The 13,017-nt window shown below is 41.5% G+C and overlaps 1 protein-coding gene across 1 annotated transcript; it reads right to left on the bottom strand.

Moving 5' to 3' along the window:
• Window positions 1–3,474: 3,474 nt before the first annotated feature.
• LOC118085539 (gap junction beta-2 protein) lies at window positions 3,475–9,283 on the bottom strand. The gene is made up of 2 exons (XM_035116307.3): window positions 8,980–9,283; window positions 3,475–4,263 (listed from the first exon to the last, which is right to left on the bottom strand). Exon 2 carries the CDS (start codon window positions 4,239–4,241, stop codon window positions 3,561–3,563), a length of 681 nt encoding a protein of 226 aa, XP_034972198.1. The 5' UTR covers window positions 4,242–4,263; window positions 8,980–9,283; the 3' UTR covers window positions 3,475–3,560.
• Window positions 9,284–13,017: the final 3,734 nt, after the last annotated feature.

The raw sequence follows: 13,017 nt of genomic DNA, 5'->3' as shown, positions 1-13,017 counted from the left end.
CCCAGGGATTGTGTTTCCTTTAGGAAATGAAACAGTGGAGACTGTGGTGTCTTTATGATATATGGTTTTGTTGTTGTTTAGTCGTGTCCGACTTTTCGTGACCCCATGGACCAGAGCATAAAATATGGTTTATTTATACATATATACAACCTGAGCCTATGATTGAGAGGTTCACAGCATCAGCACCCCAAAAGGGTCTTGTTTCCCCTATAGCCACAGCCTTGGGTTATAACAGAAATCAACCACCGTACTCGAACCATCTCTCTTTAGCAACCTGCAACCTTTTTTCCTCTAGGTCACACCACAGCCAACCCTAAAGACTCTGCTTCAAACTCTCACGTTTGTCTTCTAACTCATAGCTGGAGAAGGGCCTCCACCCCTTTTTCTTAATGGCCCGTCGTCTTTCCCTTTGTTCTTTCTTAATGGCTCATCTCCCAGGCGATTACTTCAAGAGGAAGACAGCCTCGATCCATGGGTTCAGGAGGCTTGATTAATTTCTAAAACTTACTGGGTCCAGGACTATATGGGAGTCTTGCGCTTATCAGTAGTTCTTGGCATCTCCAGTTTAAAATTACTTAGGGGGCAGGGAAGGGAAAGCCTAAGCACCTGGAGAACTTCTGCCCGACAGAGTAAATGATACAAGACTAAATGGAGCATTGGTCTGACTCCATATAAAGGTCACAAGCCAAGTTCCAAGGTGTGTTCTGGTCACTCCTCTGATTGTAGGTCAGATTATGTGGGTATTTTGAGTGGGTGTTTTTGAGGGTATTGTTTAAGGCAGCATTTCAGCAGAATTTAGTTTACAGCAACTGGGGCAACTCAAATATTTGGTTGCATGGCCTTGCCAGTCCATTGATCCATATTTCCCCAGTACTTAACACCTGCCATGTTATATATATAAAATGCTGATCAAGAAAGTCCCTGGAAAGGTCACATAACTTCTGAGGCAGAGTTAGGGGGTAAACATGCCCTATGATACCTTTTCTATGCTTTAAATACTTCAAAAATGAAGGCAAAGCCCACTGATCCACCCACCCCAGCAAATTTTTCCAGCCCCTCAAGACCTTGCTGGGGTGTACAAAGCCTGAAACTCTGAAGGGAATGTCAACTGCCCACACCTCAGTCATCATTTGATGAGCAAAAGGAAGCATTGACCATGCATCAGCTGAGCAGAGGGGCTGTGTGCCTGTTTCCATTGGCCTGTGTGAGAATGTGAGAATATGCATGAGGGAGTATAGGGTGACCACATTTGTCTCTTTAAGCAATTCATTTGAACTATTTACAAAATTAGTGACCTGTTTATAAATTTGAAATGTCCATATTTGCAGGAGTTTTGCACTGTTAAAAGTGGCACTATATTTTTCCATTCACTTTTGGTATAAACATAGCATACCCACAAACCCTTCAAGTAACAAAACTGAAGGCATGACAAATGTGATTTATTTATGAGTAAAGGATCATTAGGAAAAAAGTGTCACTCATACAAATAATATATTTTGTAATACTGACCATTGAATAGCAGAATGTTCTTTTGGCAGTCAATCATTCAATTACGCATTCAACAAGCAGAAGCATGAAACGCACCAAAGTTCCTGTTTGTCATAGTTGGATTAAGGATGTTCTCAGGGAGACAGAATTACTTGTTCTAGCTAATCCTGATATATCTTTGTGCTTTCCTGAAACTGCTCATAATAGCAGTACAATAATTCCAAAACGGTGTCACTATATATATATATATATATATATATATATATATATATATATATATATATTCTCAGAACTTTTTAAAGGACAGAATTGGCTTTCTTCCTACATCAAGTGAAAGGCACTTTTTAAATAGTAACCAAGTAGTGGCAGAACTCAGCTATAGTTTCTCCACAATTTATTCACATAGGCAGCTCTTATGTGGTATGCCCAGTTCTATTGCCGCCAGATTAATAGAAACCAAGAATATTATAGCACATTAAAGACTAACAGACTTTATCATACCATGGGTTTTCACAGACTAGAGTCCATTTCATCAGAGGCATGGAACTCTGTGCATCTGAAGCACACTCTAGTCCACCAAAACTTATGCCGGGCGTGGTGATCAAAACTGTTACAGAGCAATTTGATGGCATTTACATCTCAACAAATGGAAATGCATATTAAATATATGATTTTTAGAGCATCAAGTCCCATTAAACCCTGGTAAGGATCATGTAAGGCAGCCAGGGTGTGCACAGGATGTTCAGGATTGGCTGCTTGCAGACGTAACATGGCTAAACTTTGGTTTAATGGCTAAGCTGTGGTTTAGTGTGCAGTGTAAGAGCAAAGAGAAGAACTCTCCTGTGTCAGACTAAAGGCTGCATCCTGTTTCTAGATACCGTACCTATGTGAAGCACACAAGTTGGGCATGAGCATCATAGCCCTGTCCCACTGTTCCCCTACCAATGGTATTCAGAGGAGACAGGCTGCCTCTGATTATGGAAGTGAGCGAGCCTTGAGTTTGCTCTCCTCCTCTGGAATGAAATTGGAAGCATTCAGTATTGTTTTCAACTAACCATGGTCTGTTGTTAAATTTAGACTGGGACAAACTGTGGTTGGTTTTAACTATGGTTTGTCTAAACAAAATAAAAAAAATCCTTCCAGTAGCACCTTAGAGACCAACTAAGTTTGTCACAGGTATGAGCTTTCGTGTGCATGCACACTTCTTCAGATACACTGAAACAGAAGTCACCAGACCCTCATGTATAGTCAGAGGGTGGGGAGGGGTATTACTCAGAAGGGTGGTGGGAACGGGTGATTGGCTGATAGGAGTGATAAACCTGTTGATGACTGTTAATTGGTCTTGCAGGAAAAAGCAAGGGCTGAGGTGCTAAAGAAAGCTTGATCATGTATAATGAGATAAGAATCCAGTGTCCTTTTTCAGACCAGGTCTCTCCATGGTTTTAAGCTTGGTAATGAGTTGCAATTCAGCAACTTCTCTTTCCAGTCTGTTTCTGAAATTTTTCTGTAATAAAACAGCTACTTTGAGATCTTGTATAGAATGTCCTGGGAGATTGAAGTGTTCTCCTACTGGTTTCTCTGTCTTGTAATTCCTGATGTCAGATTTATGTCCATTTATCCTTTGGTGTAGGGTTTGGCCTGTTTGTCCAATGGTTTGTCTAAACATGCCAACTTCAAACCATGATTTATCTGAATAAACCAGGTTTGTAAATCATAGTTAAAACTAACTGCAGTAAGTTGAGGGGGTAAAGTAATTAGGGAAATAATTGTTACTTATCCTAAGTCCTGAAAATAAAACACCTGATAAAGAATCATGATGTTTGAGGGCTGTGCGCTCTTCTCGCTCAAAGGAGGAAAAAAAAGCTGTTTAATAATCAAAATACTAGCCTTTTGCACAATTGTAACTAGATGATTTGGGTATTATCAGCCTGTACTGACAAAAGAATTTCTGAACTCTGGGTTAAATAAGAAGATGGACTCCCACTATTTAGAAGGTGTGTGATTTAATATAGTTTAATTAAAAACAGATGAGCTTTTAAGCAATGCAAAATAGGTACATGACATACAAACATCTAATGATTGGGCAGTGGTTTCTTGGTCTGAGACTTCTTCATGCAAGACTTCAGTATCAAATAAGACAACTCGAGCACATTTAGGAGCATACAAATGCCTGACACAGCCAGCATGAAAATAGTAAATACAGTTTTCTCAGTGGGACGAGAAATAAAGCAATCTACTGTATTTGGGCAAGGAAAATCGGTGCATTTCACTACACGAGGCATACGGTACCCATTGTACATGTAATAAAATATGTACATGAAAGTCGCTTCGAAGATAATTCGGAAGAAGAGGCTGCTGGTGTATGTCCACCATAGGGGTCCTTCGATGTGGAACCTTTGGGCTTTCAGACTTTCAATGTCAATTTTCTCCCCATGTCGGTATTTCCGTTTCTTCTCGTGCTTTCTGTAGGCAACATGCATTGCCACCAGAAGGGCAGGGGTAGACACAAAGATAAGTTGGAGAGCCCAAAGTCTAATATGAGAAACTGGGAAATAATCATCATAGCAGGTATTTTTGCACCCAGGTTGTAGAGTGTTACAAGTGAAATCTGACTGTTCGTCTCCCCAGACATTTTCTGCAGCCACCACAAGGATCATGACACGGAAAATGAAGAGGACAGTGAGCCATATCTTCCCAATGCTGGTTGAGTGTTTGTTTACACCTCCTAAAATGGATTGGAGCGTTCCCCACATGGTGGCTTGGGTGTTCTTTAGCCTATTAAGACAAAGGAAAAGAAAAAAGAAAAAGCCAAATGATTAATTATTCTATTCCTTCACAAATGAGGAGGTCCTCTGATGCTAGTACAGTACAGACAAGTGTAAGCAGACGGGCAGAACAATTCTGAGATGTTTTGGCTTCTTTCCCACCCATTCTGGAAAATGAATGTTAAAACTTGATAAACATCTCCATTCAAAGGAGCACAGTGACATTAAAACACTGAGATAATTAGAGGGGTGGTTAAACCAGAGTTCCTTATGCAGAGACGTCTTTTGGCATGGGACTACTGTATGTTGATGGTATGTAGTTTATACAACTAGGATTCACATATAAATGAAGCCCATATATTGTTGTTGTTGTTGTTGTTGTTGTTTAGTCATTTAGACAACAGGCATATAAAAACCCATATATTAGCTCCAGCATATTCTTCTGTTCAGCGCTTATAGAAATAGCCTTTAAAGGAGGTGCTGTTAAAGGCTGGTTAGGTTATAATTAAACTAAAAACACAGGCATTTTTTCACTTTTCCAAATGCCATCCTATGGCAACCTTAGTTTACAAGATGACTTAAGATGTATGTACAGAAAGCCCACTACTTGTGTGCATTTAACTTGTGTGCATTCAGGGGAAGGGAGTAGGAACACCTGTGGTCACTGCAACTCATTCTTATTAAACTAAACTATGGTTTGACATTATATCTGAACTGGGTCAGAGGGAGAGGTGCAGCTGTTTGGCAATGGAAGTTACGGTTATCATTAAAAAATAAATTGTGGAGATGCTCCATTGTCACTGTGGGAAACTTACACAAAGGTAATGGAGAAATACGTGTTCCAAGATACTACATTTTAATGGCATAAAAGAATCTTGCTGTAACTGCAATCGTTGTATCATCATTTATCAATGATTACCATGCTATTAGCGCAGATCTACACCGCAGTTGTAAACTGATTTAGTAATCATCCTCTGTCCTCAGAAAACCCAGGAAACTTAAGCTGTGATGGGGAGTAGGGGGTGTCAAGATATGTAACAGTACCATCAACAAACCTTGATTGCCAAGATTCCTTGACAGAAGAACCCCAAGCAGCAGCAGGAGAGGAGTAGCCAGAACAATGGCAAAACAGGTAAAACTTCTGCCACCAGCTCCCTGCTTTGCTTGGCTTTACTTCCCCCTGAAGGAAGGTGAGAGATGCCAGACCATCCCGGAAGACCCTGGACCCACTCACCATTGATTTGTAGGAAGCAACCTGCCTTCTGGGTGGAGTGAGCACCTTGAATTGGGCCCAGAAATGAACTGGTAACTACCGGTAGTGGGGGAGTTGTTGACTCCATGTGAATTGTCATTTGGGCTAGGGAAGAGGGTTGAGTTTTTGTTTATCTGCTGGTTAGTGGGTGGGAGTATTGCCTTGGTTTTTTGTTTGTTTCAGTATTTCAAATGGTTTTTCATTTCTATGTAGGGGGCTGGTTCGTTGTTTTTGTTTTCCCATATGTTGAATGAAATATTAACATATTCCCCCTTTTTTATCGTATGGTGTATTTGCACGTCTTTTTCTTTAATATTAGTTGCTTGGAGACCTTTGGGTGACAGGCAACCAATCAGTTGAAATATTTATTAATCTGGTTTTTATATGTATATAAAAAAAACCCTGATATAATTTTATAGTTAGATATGCCTGTCAAACAACACCTTTGGGTTCATTTCTGGTGACCCTCAATTCTAATTTTTGTTGATATTGCTAATTAAGGTCAAACTCATTTTTAATCTTCGTTTTCATTGGAGATGCCTGCATGCTGGTTTTTGACAGTTCACAAATAGAAATCAATCCAAATGAGTGTGTCCAATTATGCAGCTTTCCTATTCTAAGAGTGTGTTGGCATAGTACTATACAAACAAATAATGTGGTTTAGTAAAGCCTTAACAAGCAAGGCCAAGCTGACTTGCAAGAAGACAAAACTACAGCATGTTATAACATGACCCTTGACATGGTAGCTTTCATTACACCCACTAACCCTAAGAAAAAAAAGACGATAGATTTTGATGATGTAATGAGGAGTTGCAGAATCAAGATGAAAAGATGGATAAAATTATTTCTTTTCCTACTAATCACCCTCCTCCCTGTAGGATTTGATTTGAAAGCTGCACGGATTTATTTCTTTAAAATAAATCATTTATATGTTCTCCAATAACCAAGGTCTCAGGTTTTCCTATAACCAAGTTCAATAAGAAACCACACCAGACTCTGTGACCACAAATCAAATACACTTCTGCTAACCATTAAACAAGATGAAGACTTTCACCCCTATTAATTCAATTCCAACAAAGCATTCAACCAAAAGAAAACAGGATAAATATCAAGTGTTTTGCTCTTCTATTATGGTATATAGATCAGTGGTTCCTAATTGGTCCATAACCCGGGGGAATCTGCTCCCCATTTACATAGCAAAAACTACCATAGAGGTATCAACATTTTCAAAGGAAGGGGGTCCATATCTTGCCTTTGGAAATACAGGGAGTCCACAGGACTTAGCTAATTGGGAACCACTGATATTTTTTGCCAGTATTGCAAAATGTGAACTGACACAACAAATTCCATCTGTAGTGTAAGCCTAATGTGTAACTGATGTAGACTCTTAAGGTTGCATTCAACTGAGACAAGACTAAGTAGGGTAGACCCATTGAAAATAATGAACCCATGTTAATCATGCCCATTAATTCCAATGGCTCTGCTTTGAGTAGGGCTAACATTGGATAGAACTCTTACCTATGAAGGTTAAGGTTGCAATCCTATATAAATTTACATGAGATTAAACATCATTGAGCTCAATTGCTTTTTAGTGAAATGCATAGGATTGCATTGTAAAACAGCAGTCCTGCACATACTGGAAAATAGGTAGGCTACTCATTTGACAGACACGGTCCTACGGTATGTACCGGTATGTCTACCCAGAAGATGCCTTTGAGTAAATCATTTCCTCAATTCATCTACTATTCTAGAAACCTTAAGGTGAAAGGATAGTTATATTAATACTAATACTACTAATGAATATTGCATCTTAAAGGTGAAAAATTAATATGGCAACTGCAGCATCCCACATGCAGAATTCTGCATCTACATGGATCACTGTGAGTGAAGGGGCAAATGGTTATCCAGGAATCCACATCAAATCCATTTTTTCCTCCGCTGTATGGAGAGGTTATATTGCAGGTATTAAATATGTAATTCTTTCTGCATAAACTGTTAGATATCATTTTAAAATTACATCCCTGTATAAAATACCAATGGTTAGCATATGAAAATCACGGAACGTTTCTCTGTCTGCATCGCTTACTCTTTCTGTCTTCAGTAGTATTAATTCCACTGGAATAATATGGCAGGGGGAAGATAATAGAAGAAAAACACATGTAAACACTAGGATAGAATGGCATATGAAATATTAATTAAAATTTCAACCACAGCTATGAGGCTTTTTTAAACTGGAGAGATGTTTTATGTGTTTTGATTTCAGGGATCACTTTCTTGCCCGAGGAGGAAGAAAAAATGGGCGTTCCTAGTTCCGTGAGAATTTTACAGGCATTTTCATGACTAAATATTGAGGGAAGTTGTTAAAGCATGTTTGAAGAAATCACAGATTGTATTGAAGAGAGCTATTGAGAAGTAATATATCCCAAACATTCACTGAATAGTGAATGAAAGCAGTTCTTAGTTACTGTAATTCAATGTAAAATGATTTCAGTGGGCCACCTCTGAATATGACAAACGTTTGGTTATCACACTTCATATTTAAGGTGCCACAGGATGTCTTGAAAAACTAGTCCTACTTTTTTGTAATAAAGTCTCTTAGAAGATGAAAATAAGCATCTTACAGGACAAATCCTACCCTTTCCTCACATGTTAAGATCAAAACTATTATTTTAAAATCAACATTACAAAAATCCCTGAGTTACATGGCTTGACCATGTTGCTAACTTTGTATGATAACGTTTCACCACAATGGTGGGGCTGGACTTCACAGCAGGTTAGTAAAAGACAACAGGATGTGGCTATTAACTCCCAGCCGTAAGTTGTATACCTTGGTCTTAACATGAAAAGAAAAACCTCTCTTTCCTAGCAGAACCCCCTAAGCACTGGGAACCCAGCGAAGAATCTGGGCTACAGCCAACATCCTGACAAAAGAAAGATCGTAACATCTTGTGCATCTCACAAAACCGAATGGGGAAAAAAACGTGTGGAGGGACTTGTTTCCCCAATTTTGTCTGTATTTCTGCTTTATCTCTCTCACACAAACAAACGCGCGGAGCAGTCAGACTTGGCACCGCATGGTAGCCTATTCAGCCGCTCCTTTCACTTGAACCCCTCACAGAAAAACTGTGGAGCTGAAAGGGGCCCCCAGGGTCATCTAGTCCAACCCCCCCCCGCAATGCAGGAATCCTGCCCACAGCGAGACCGACCCCTTTCATACGTCCGGATTCCTATAAGCCTAGCAAGCCGAATACTGTACACCAAAGTCCGGACTTTCTCTTGATCTTTCAAAACGCGCGCACAGCGTTTTAACCCCAATCCCTCTCCACCCCATCGAAGTACCAGGCGGGGACATTTCCATTCATATCGGCTGGAGACTTCCATCTCGTTTCAGGAACCTCAACCTAAATCTTCCCTTCCCGCAAGGGGAGAGAGAGCATCGCCCCTGCAATAATAACAGCAGCCCCCCCCCATCACCTTGCTCAGCAGCTCCGCGCGCGGGAGAAGATATCTGTCCAGCTGCCTGCGTCCCCCCGCGGGGCTCCGTTCCGTTTCCTGGCGAGGTCCAGATAGCGCCAATTTCTCGTAGGCTGGCTAGTTTCGTCGCCGCTGCCGCCTCGGCAGCTTTGAGGGAGGCTCCTTCCTGTTCCCGGGCAGATGCTCTTTGGCGACGCCTTCGGCAGGCGCGGCTGCAAGGAAAGAGGCGGGAAGAGCCTGTGCCACCGTCGAAGATAAGGTTGCGGTCACCCGGCCCCTTCCCGCCCTCCGACGACGCCTCCGCAGCGCTTTCACTTCTTCCCCTTCGCTTCTTGCCAAGGCTCCTGCATTTGCAACAGCAGCACGGCAGGTAGAAATTCAACATGTGATGGGCATTGCCATTTCAAATAGTGTGTGTGTGTGTGTGCGCGCGCACCGTGTCATGTAATTGTGTGGGGCGGGGCTTACCTGACACCCTCCCCATCAATAGTTTATTCACTCTGGGGGGGGGTGTAATAATGGGGAAAGCATCTACTGATTAAATTCCACTGCCTGCCTGTCACAGTGCTATTACAACCACCGGGGTCAGAAGCGGATTTAGGGGAGCACAACCGGTTTGGCTGCCAAGGGTGCCAACTTGAATAAAATATTGGGGGAGGGCAGGTAAGCCCCGCCCCACACAATCGATCACATGACGCAGTGTGCACACATCATTAGAATGGCAATGCGCATCAACTGGCCTCCAATATTTTATTGGGGGGGGGAGAGAGAAGGGACCTCAGCTCCTAGGAGTCGGGCTGGGTGCGGAGCCTCGGCAGGTGCCGCCAGGGTCAGGATGCCACGGCTATGCTTTAGAATGGAGCATGACAGGTAGGGGTGGTGAATCTTGGCGTTGCACAAGGTGCTGCTGAATTTTGAGACCCCAAGATCCGCCGTTGTTGGGGTGGATCAGGAGTGGGGGACCTTTGGCCCTGAAGATGTTGCTGAACTACAACTGCCATTAGCTGGTTACAGGGGAAACATCAGAATAGGTGCAGAATAAATGCTGCTGTTTTTGTTGGCACAGGTGCGACTTTCCGAAACGGCAAGGAGAGTGCACTGGACGCAAAGCAAACTGGAGTGTGTACACACCCTCAGACGTTGGGAGGAATTTAATCAAGGACAGGGTGGTGGTTCGTGAGTCGAGATGGCTACCGTCATACATTTAGGGTAATGCTAGCACATGGAAAGAGACCTGAATGGCTAGCCAATGAGACAATAAGGATGTTTAACTTTTCATACACAAGTATTGGCTTCAATTGGTGTGCAACATGAAAGAAAGACTTTCATTGGCTGTCATATACAATCGATTTTTCTAGTCACAAATGGGCACATACATTGTGTGTGTGTGACTCCAAGGCACATTTAAACCTAGCATGAGAAAACGCCCAAACTCAGGTTCAGAAAGATTTTAGGCTTTCAGATTCCATTTTGTTTTGCCTTTTTTTTCTAGGATCTTAAGGCCCACTAACCAGAGCCACATGCCAGACAGGGGCTGGTGGAGAAGAACCAGATGTTAAATAGTGATTCAGGGGCAAAGCCTTCTGCACTCATACTAACATGACCTTGATATAAAAATATAAATCAACACCTAAGTTACAGCAAATCTAATCTGGGGCTGGAGGAAGTTAGCATTTTTGTTACTGCCATTGTTAAAAACTGGGAGTCAGGAACCTTTGTATTAACTACTGCAAAATATCCAGCAATAGAACTCAGTCCACCTTCTGTCCACCCCTCTCCTAAGTTGTTAGTCCTTATGATACATGTTGCACATAGATGATGACACCTAAATGCAACACACACACACACACATCTTGTATTAATTAGATACAAGTTGATCACATCAATATAAAAGGGTTTTCTTGTCAATACACTTCAGTGTCATTGAATATGTGTGTTCACCAGTTTTGAAACCATATTCAGCTACAAGTCTGGTTAGCTTTTCCACATGGAATGTGGGCACTAGGGCAAAGTACACACTAGTGGACTAAAACACAGCAAGGTCACCCCCCCATGTGTTTCAAGTCACATTTGCATATTGCTGTACACAACAGAGAAGGGGTTAGATAGGTTTTCAATCAACGTGTGTTACCTGTTTGGTGTCCCCTTGCCTGCTGCAACCACCCCACCAATTCCTTTTCATGAAATTGTCATTTGTGCATGCTGTGCAATCTGCACATGTACAGCAGCTGCTTCGAATGTGGACATCTCATCTTAACTGCATTGCAATGTGAAATGCGGCTTATGGGATTTTTGCCAAGTTGAACAGAAACTGAGAGAATAATAGAGAGCTTCAAACAGTAACTGTCAGTATTTAACTTCTAAAACAAAAGAGGCTGAAGCTGTGCTTTTGTTTATGGATTCCTTAACCCCCTCAATTGCATAAAATCGAGGGCTTTTGTGTCTCCTTGGTACCCTGGCTGAAGCATGGGGGGGAAAGTTCCCGGGTAAGTAATGGTGAATCCTGACACACATTACACCTCTGAAGCGCCAGCCTCTCTTTCAATGTTAAATGAAGCTTTCTGGTTAATAGGCTATAGTTGTCTTAAAGTACCATTCCTCACATGGTGTTCTGTTTGATATTATTCTGTGCCAAGCAATGAGGCACTCTACTGGCACTGTCCTGATACCCTGCAGGAAATAAGTGAACAAAAAAACCTCCAGCTAATACACAAAAACAAACAATGCTCATTTGTATCCTCCCTGCCACTGTCTCTTTCCAAAACAATAAGGATGCTACACCATCACCAGTCTCTCTTGCCTGAAGTGAGACCTCCAATCTTATCTCAAAAATGAAAGATTCCTAGCAAGTCTTGTGGAAGAAGAGGCTCCTGTCGGAGAAGAAATTGCCTTAAGGATCCTTTCTGTTATTATTCACTGGCAAAGAAGCCCTCTAGTATGTGCCCTTGTCAGGAAAAAATGAACATTACCACCACTACTATGGCCCATTGATATGCTTTAGCACGATAAACTACACTGTTTGGTAAGATTCAAGTTCATTCCCCATTTATCACCAGTGTTTACAGCAAGAACACTGCAACTTAGTTTTAAAATAGTAAAAGTAAATATACATTTCAGTGCTTTGCAGTTTTAGAGCAAGTGGATTTTAAAAAATGGAATTTCATTATTTATTGGTGGATGAAAGGGTCAAAGTGCCTTTGTAAGAATTACTCAACAGCATTAACAGAACTTTTCTGGCTCATTTGCTCCTAGTGTAGGGTATAGTTAGATTAAATCCAATTTTGTGCCTTTCCATTCTACTAATTTTTGATCCCCCATTGACTGGGTGCCACCTTCCTGTTGTATATTTCAGAGTAAACAAAGGCAAATACTGTAATGCAAACATGATAATGAGGCTTAACTATTAGGCATTTGCATTTTTAAATTCATCCCTTCTGAGCGCTGCTTCCCAAGTTACCAAATCTAAAAATGAAAGTCATATTCATGTATGAAACTATAAAATTCATGGGCATGGGTGTGCACAGCACATTTCATTAAGGCGTGCACCCATAGAGGATGATGATGATGATTTATTTATTTCAGTGAAGGAAGGCGGCGGAATGATGAGACAAACAAACAAGGACAAGGAAGCAGTAAAGGGGCAGAAAGCTAACAAACAACCACAGCAAGAGGATAAAGAAGCCAAAATGAAATATTTTTTCCGGCAGAGAGCCGACCCGAGGCATGGCAGACCCAGAGGGCCAAGGGTGGGGTGGCTCCTCTTCTTCCTTGCTTGAGCAACAGCAAAAACAGGTCCTCACTTTTATTGAAACAATTTTTATTAATAATGGGCATGCATGTTTTTGAGTCTCACAGAAAACCCCACTAGTAACCAAAGGGTGCAGTGAGACTGGCAAGTTGTGCTTTGTGCCTGCAACGTTTTTGAGGGGTAAATAATCTAGCAATGCATGCCAGCAGGAAGAGACTGCAGATTCTGAATATTGACATTATGAATCCAAAAAGGATCTTCGGGGCAATTCCCATAACTTTGTTATTCCA

This window comes from Zootoca vivipara, chromosome 4 (genome assembly GCF_965207765.1).
Source record: "Zootoca vivipara chromosome 4, rZooViv2.hap1.1, whole genome shotgun sequence".
Lineage (NCBI taxonomy): Eukaryota > Metazoa > Chordata > Lepidosauria > Squamata > Lacertidae > Zootoca > Zootoca vivipara.
The sequence above is the reverse complement of the archived record's forward strand: the minus strand, read 5'-3'. Positions and strand labels throughout refer to the sequence as shown.

Excerpts from the sequence above, each read along its gene's own strand:
- LOC118085539 (XM_035116307.3), bottom strand. The coding sequence starts at position 4,241 with ATGTGGGGAACGCTCCAATCCATTTTAGGAGGTGTAAACAAACACTCA.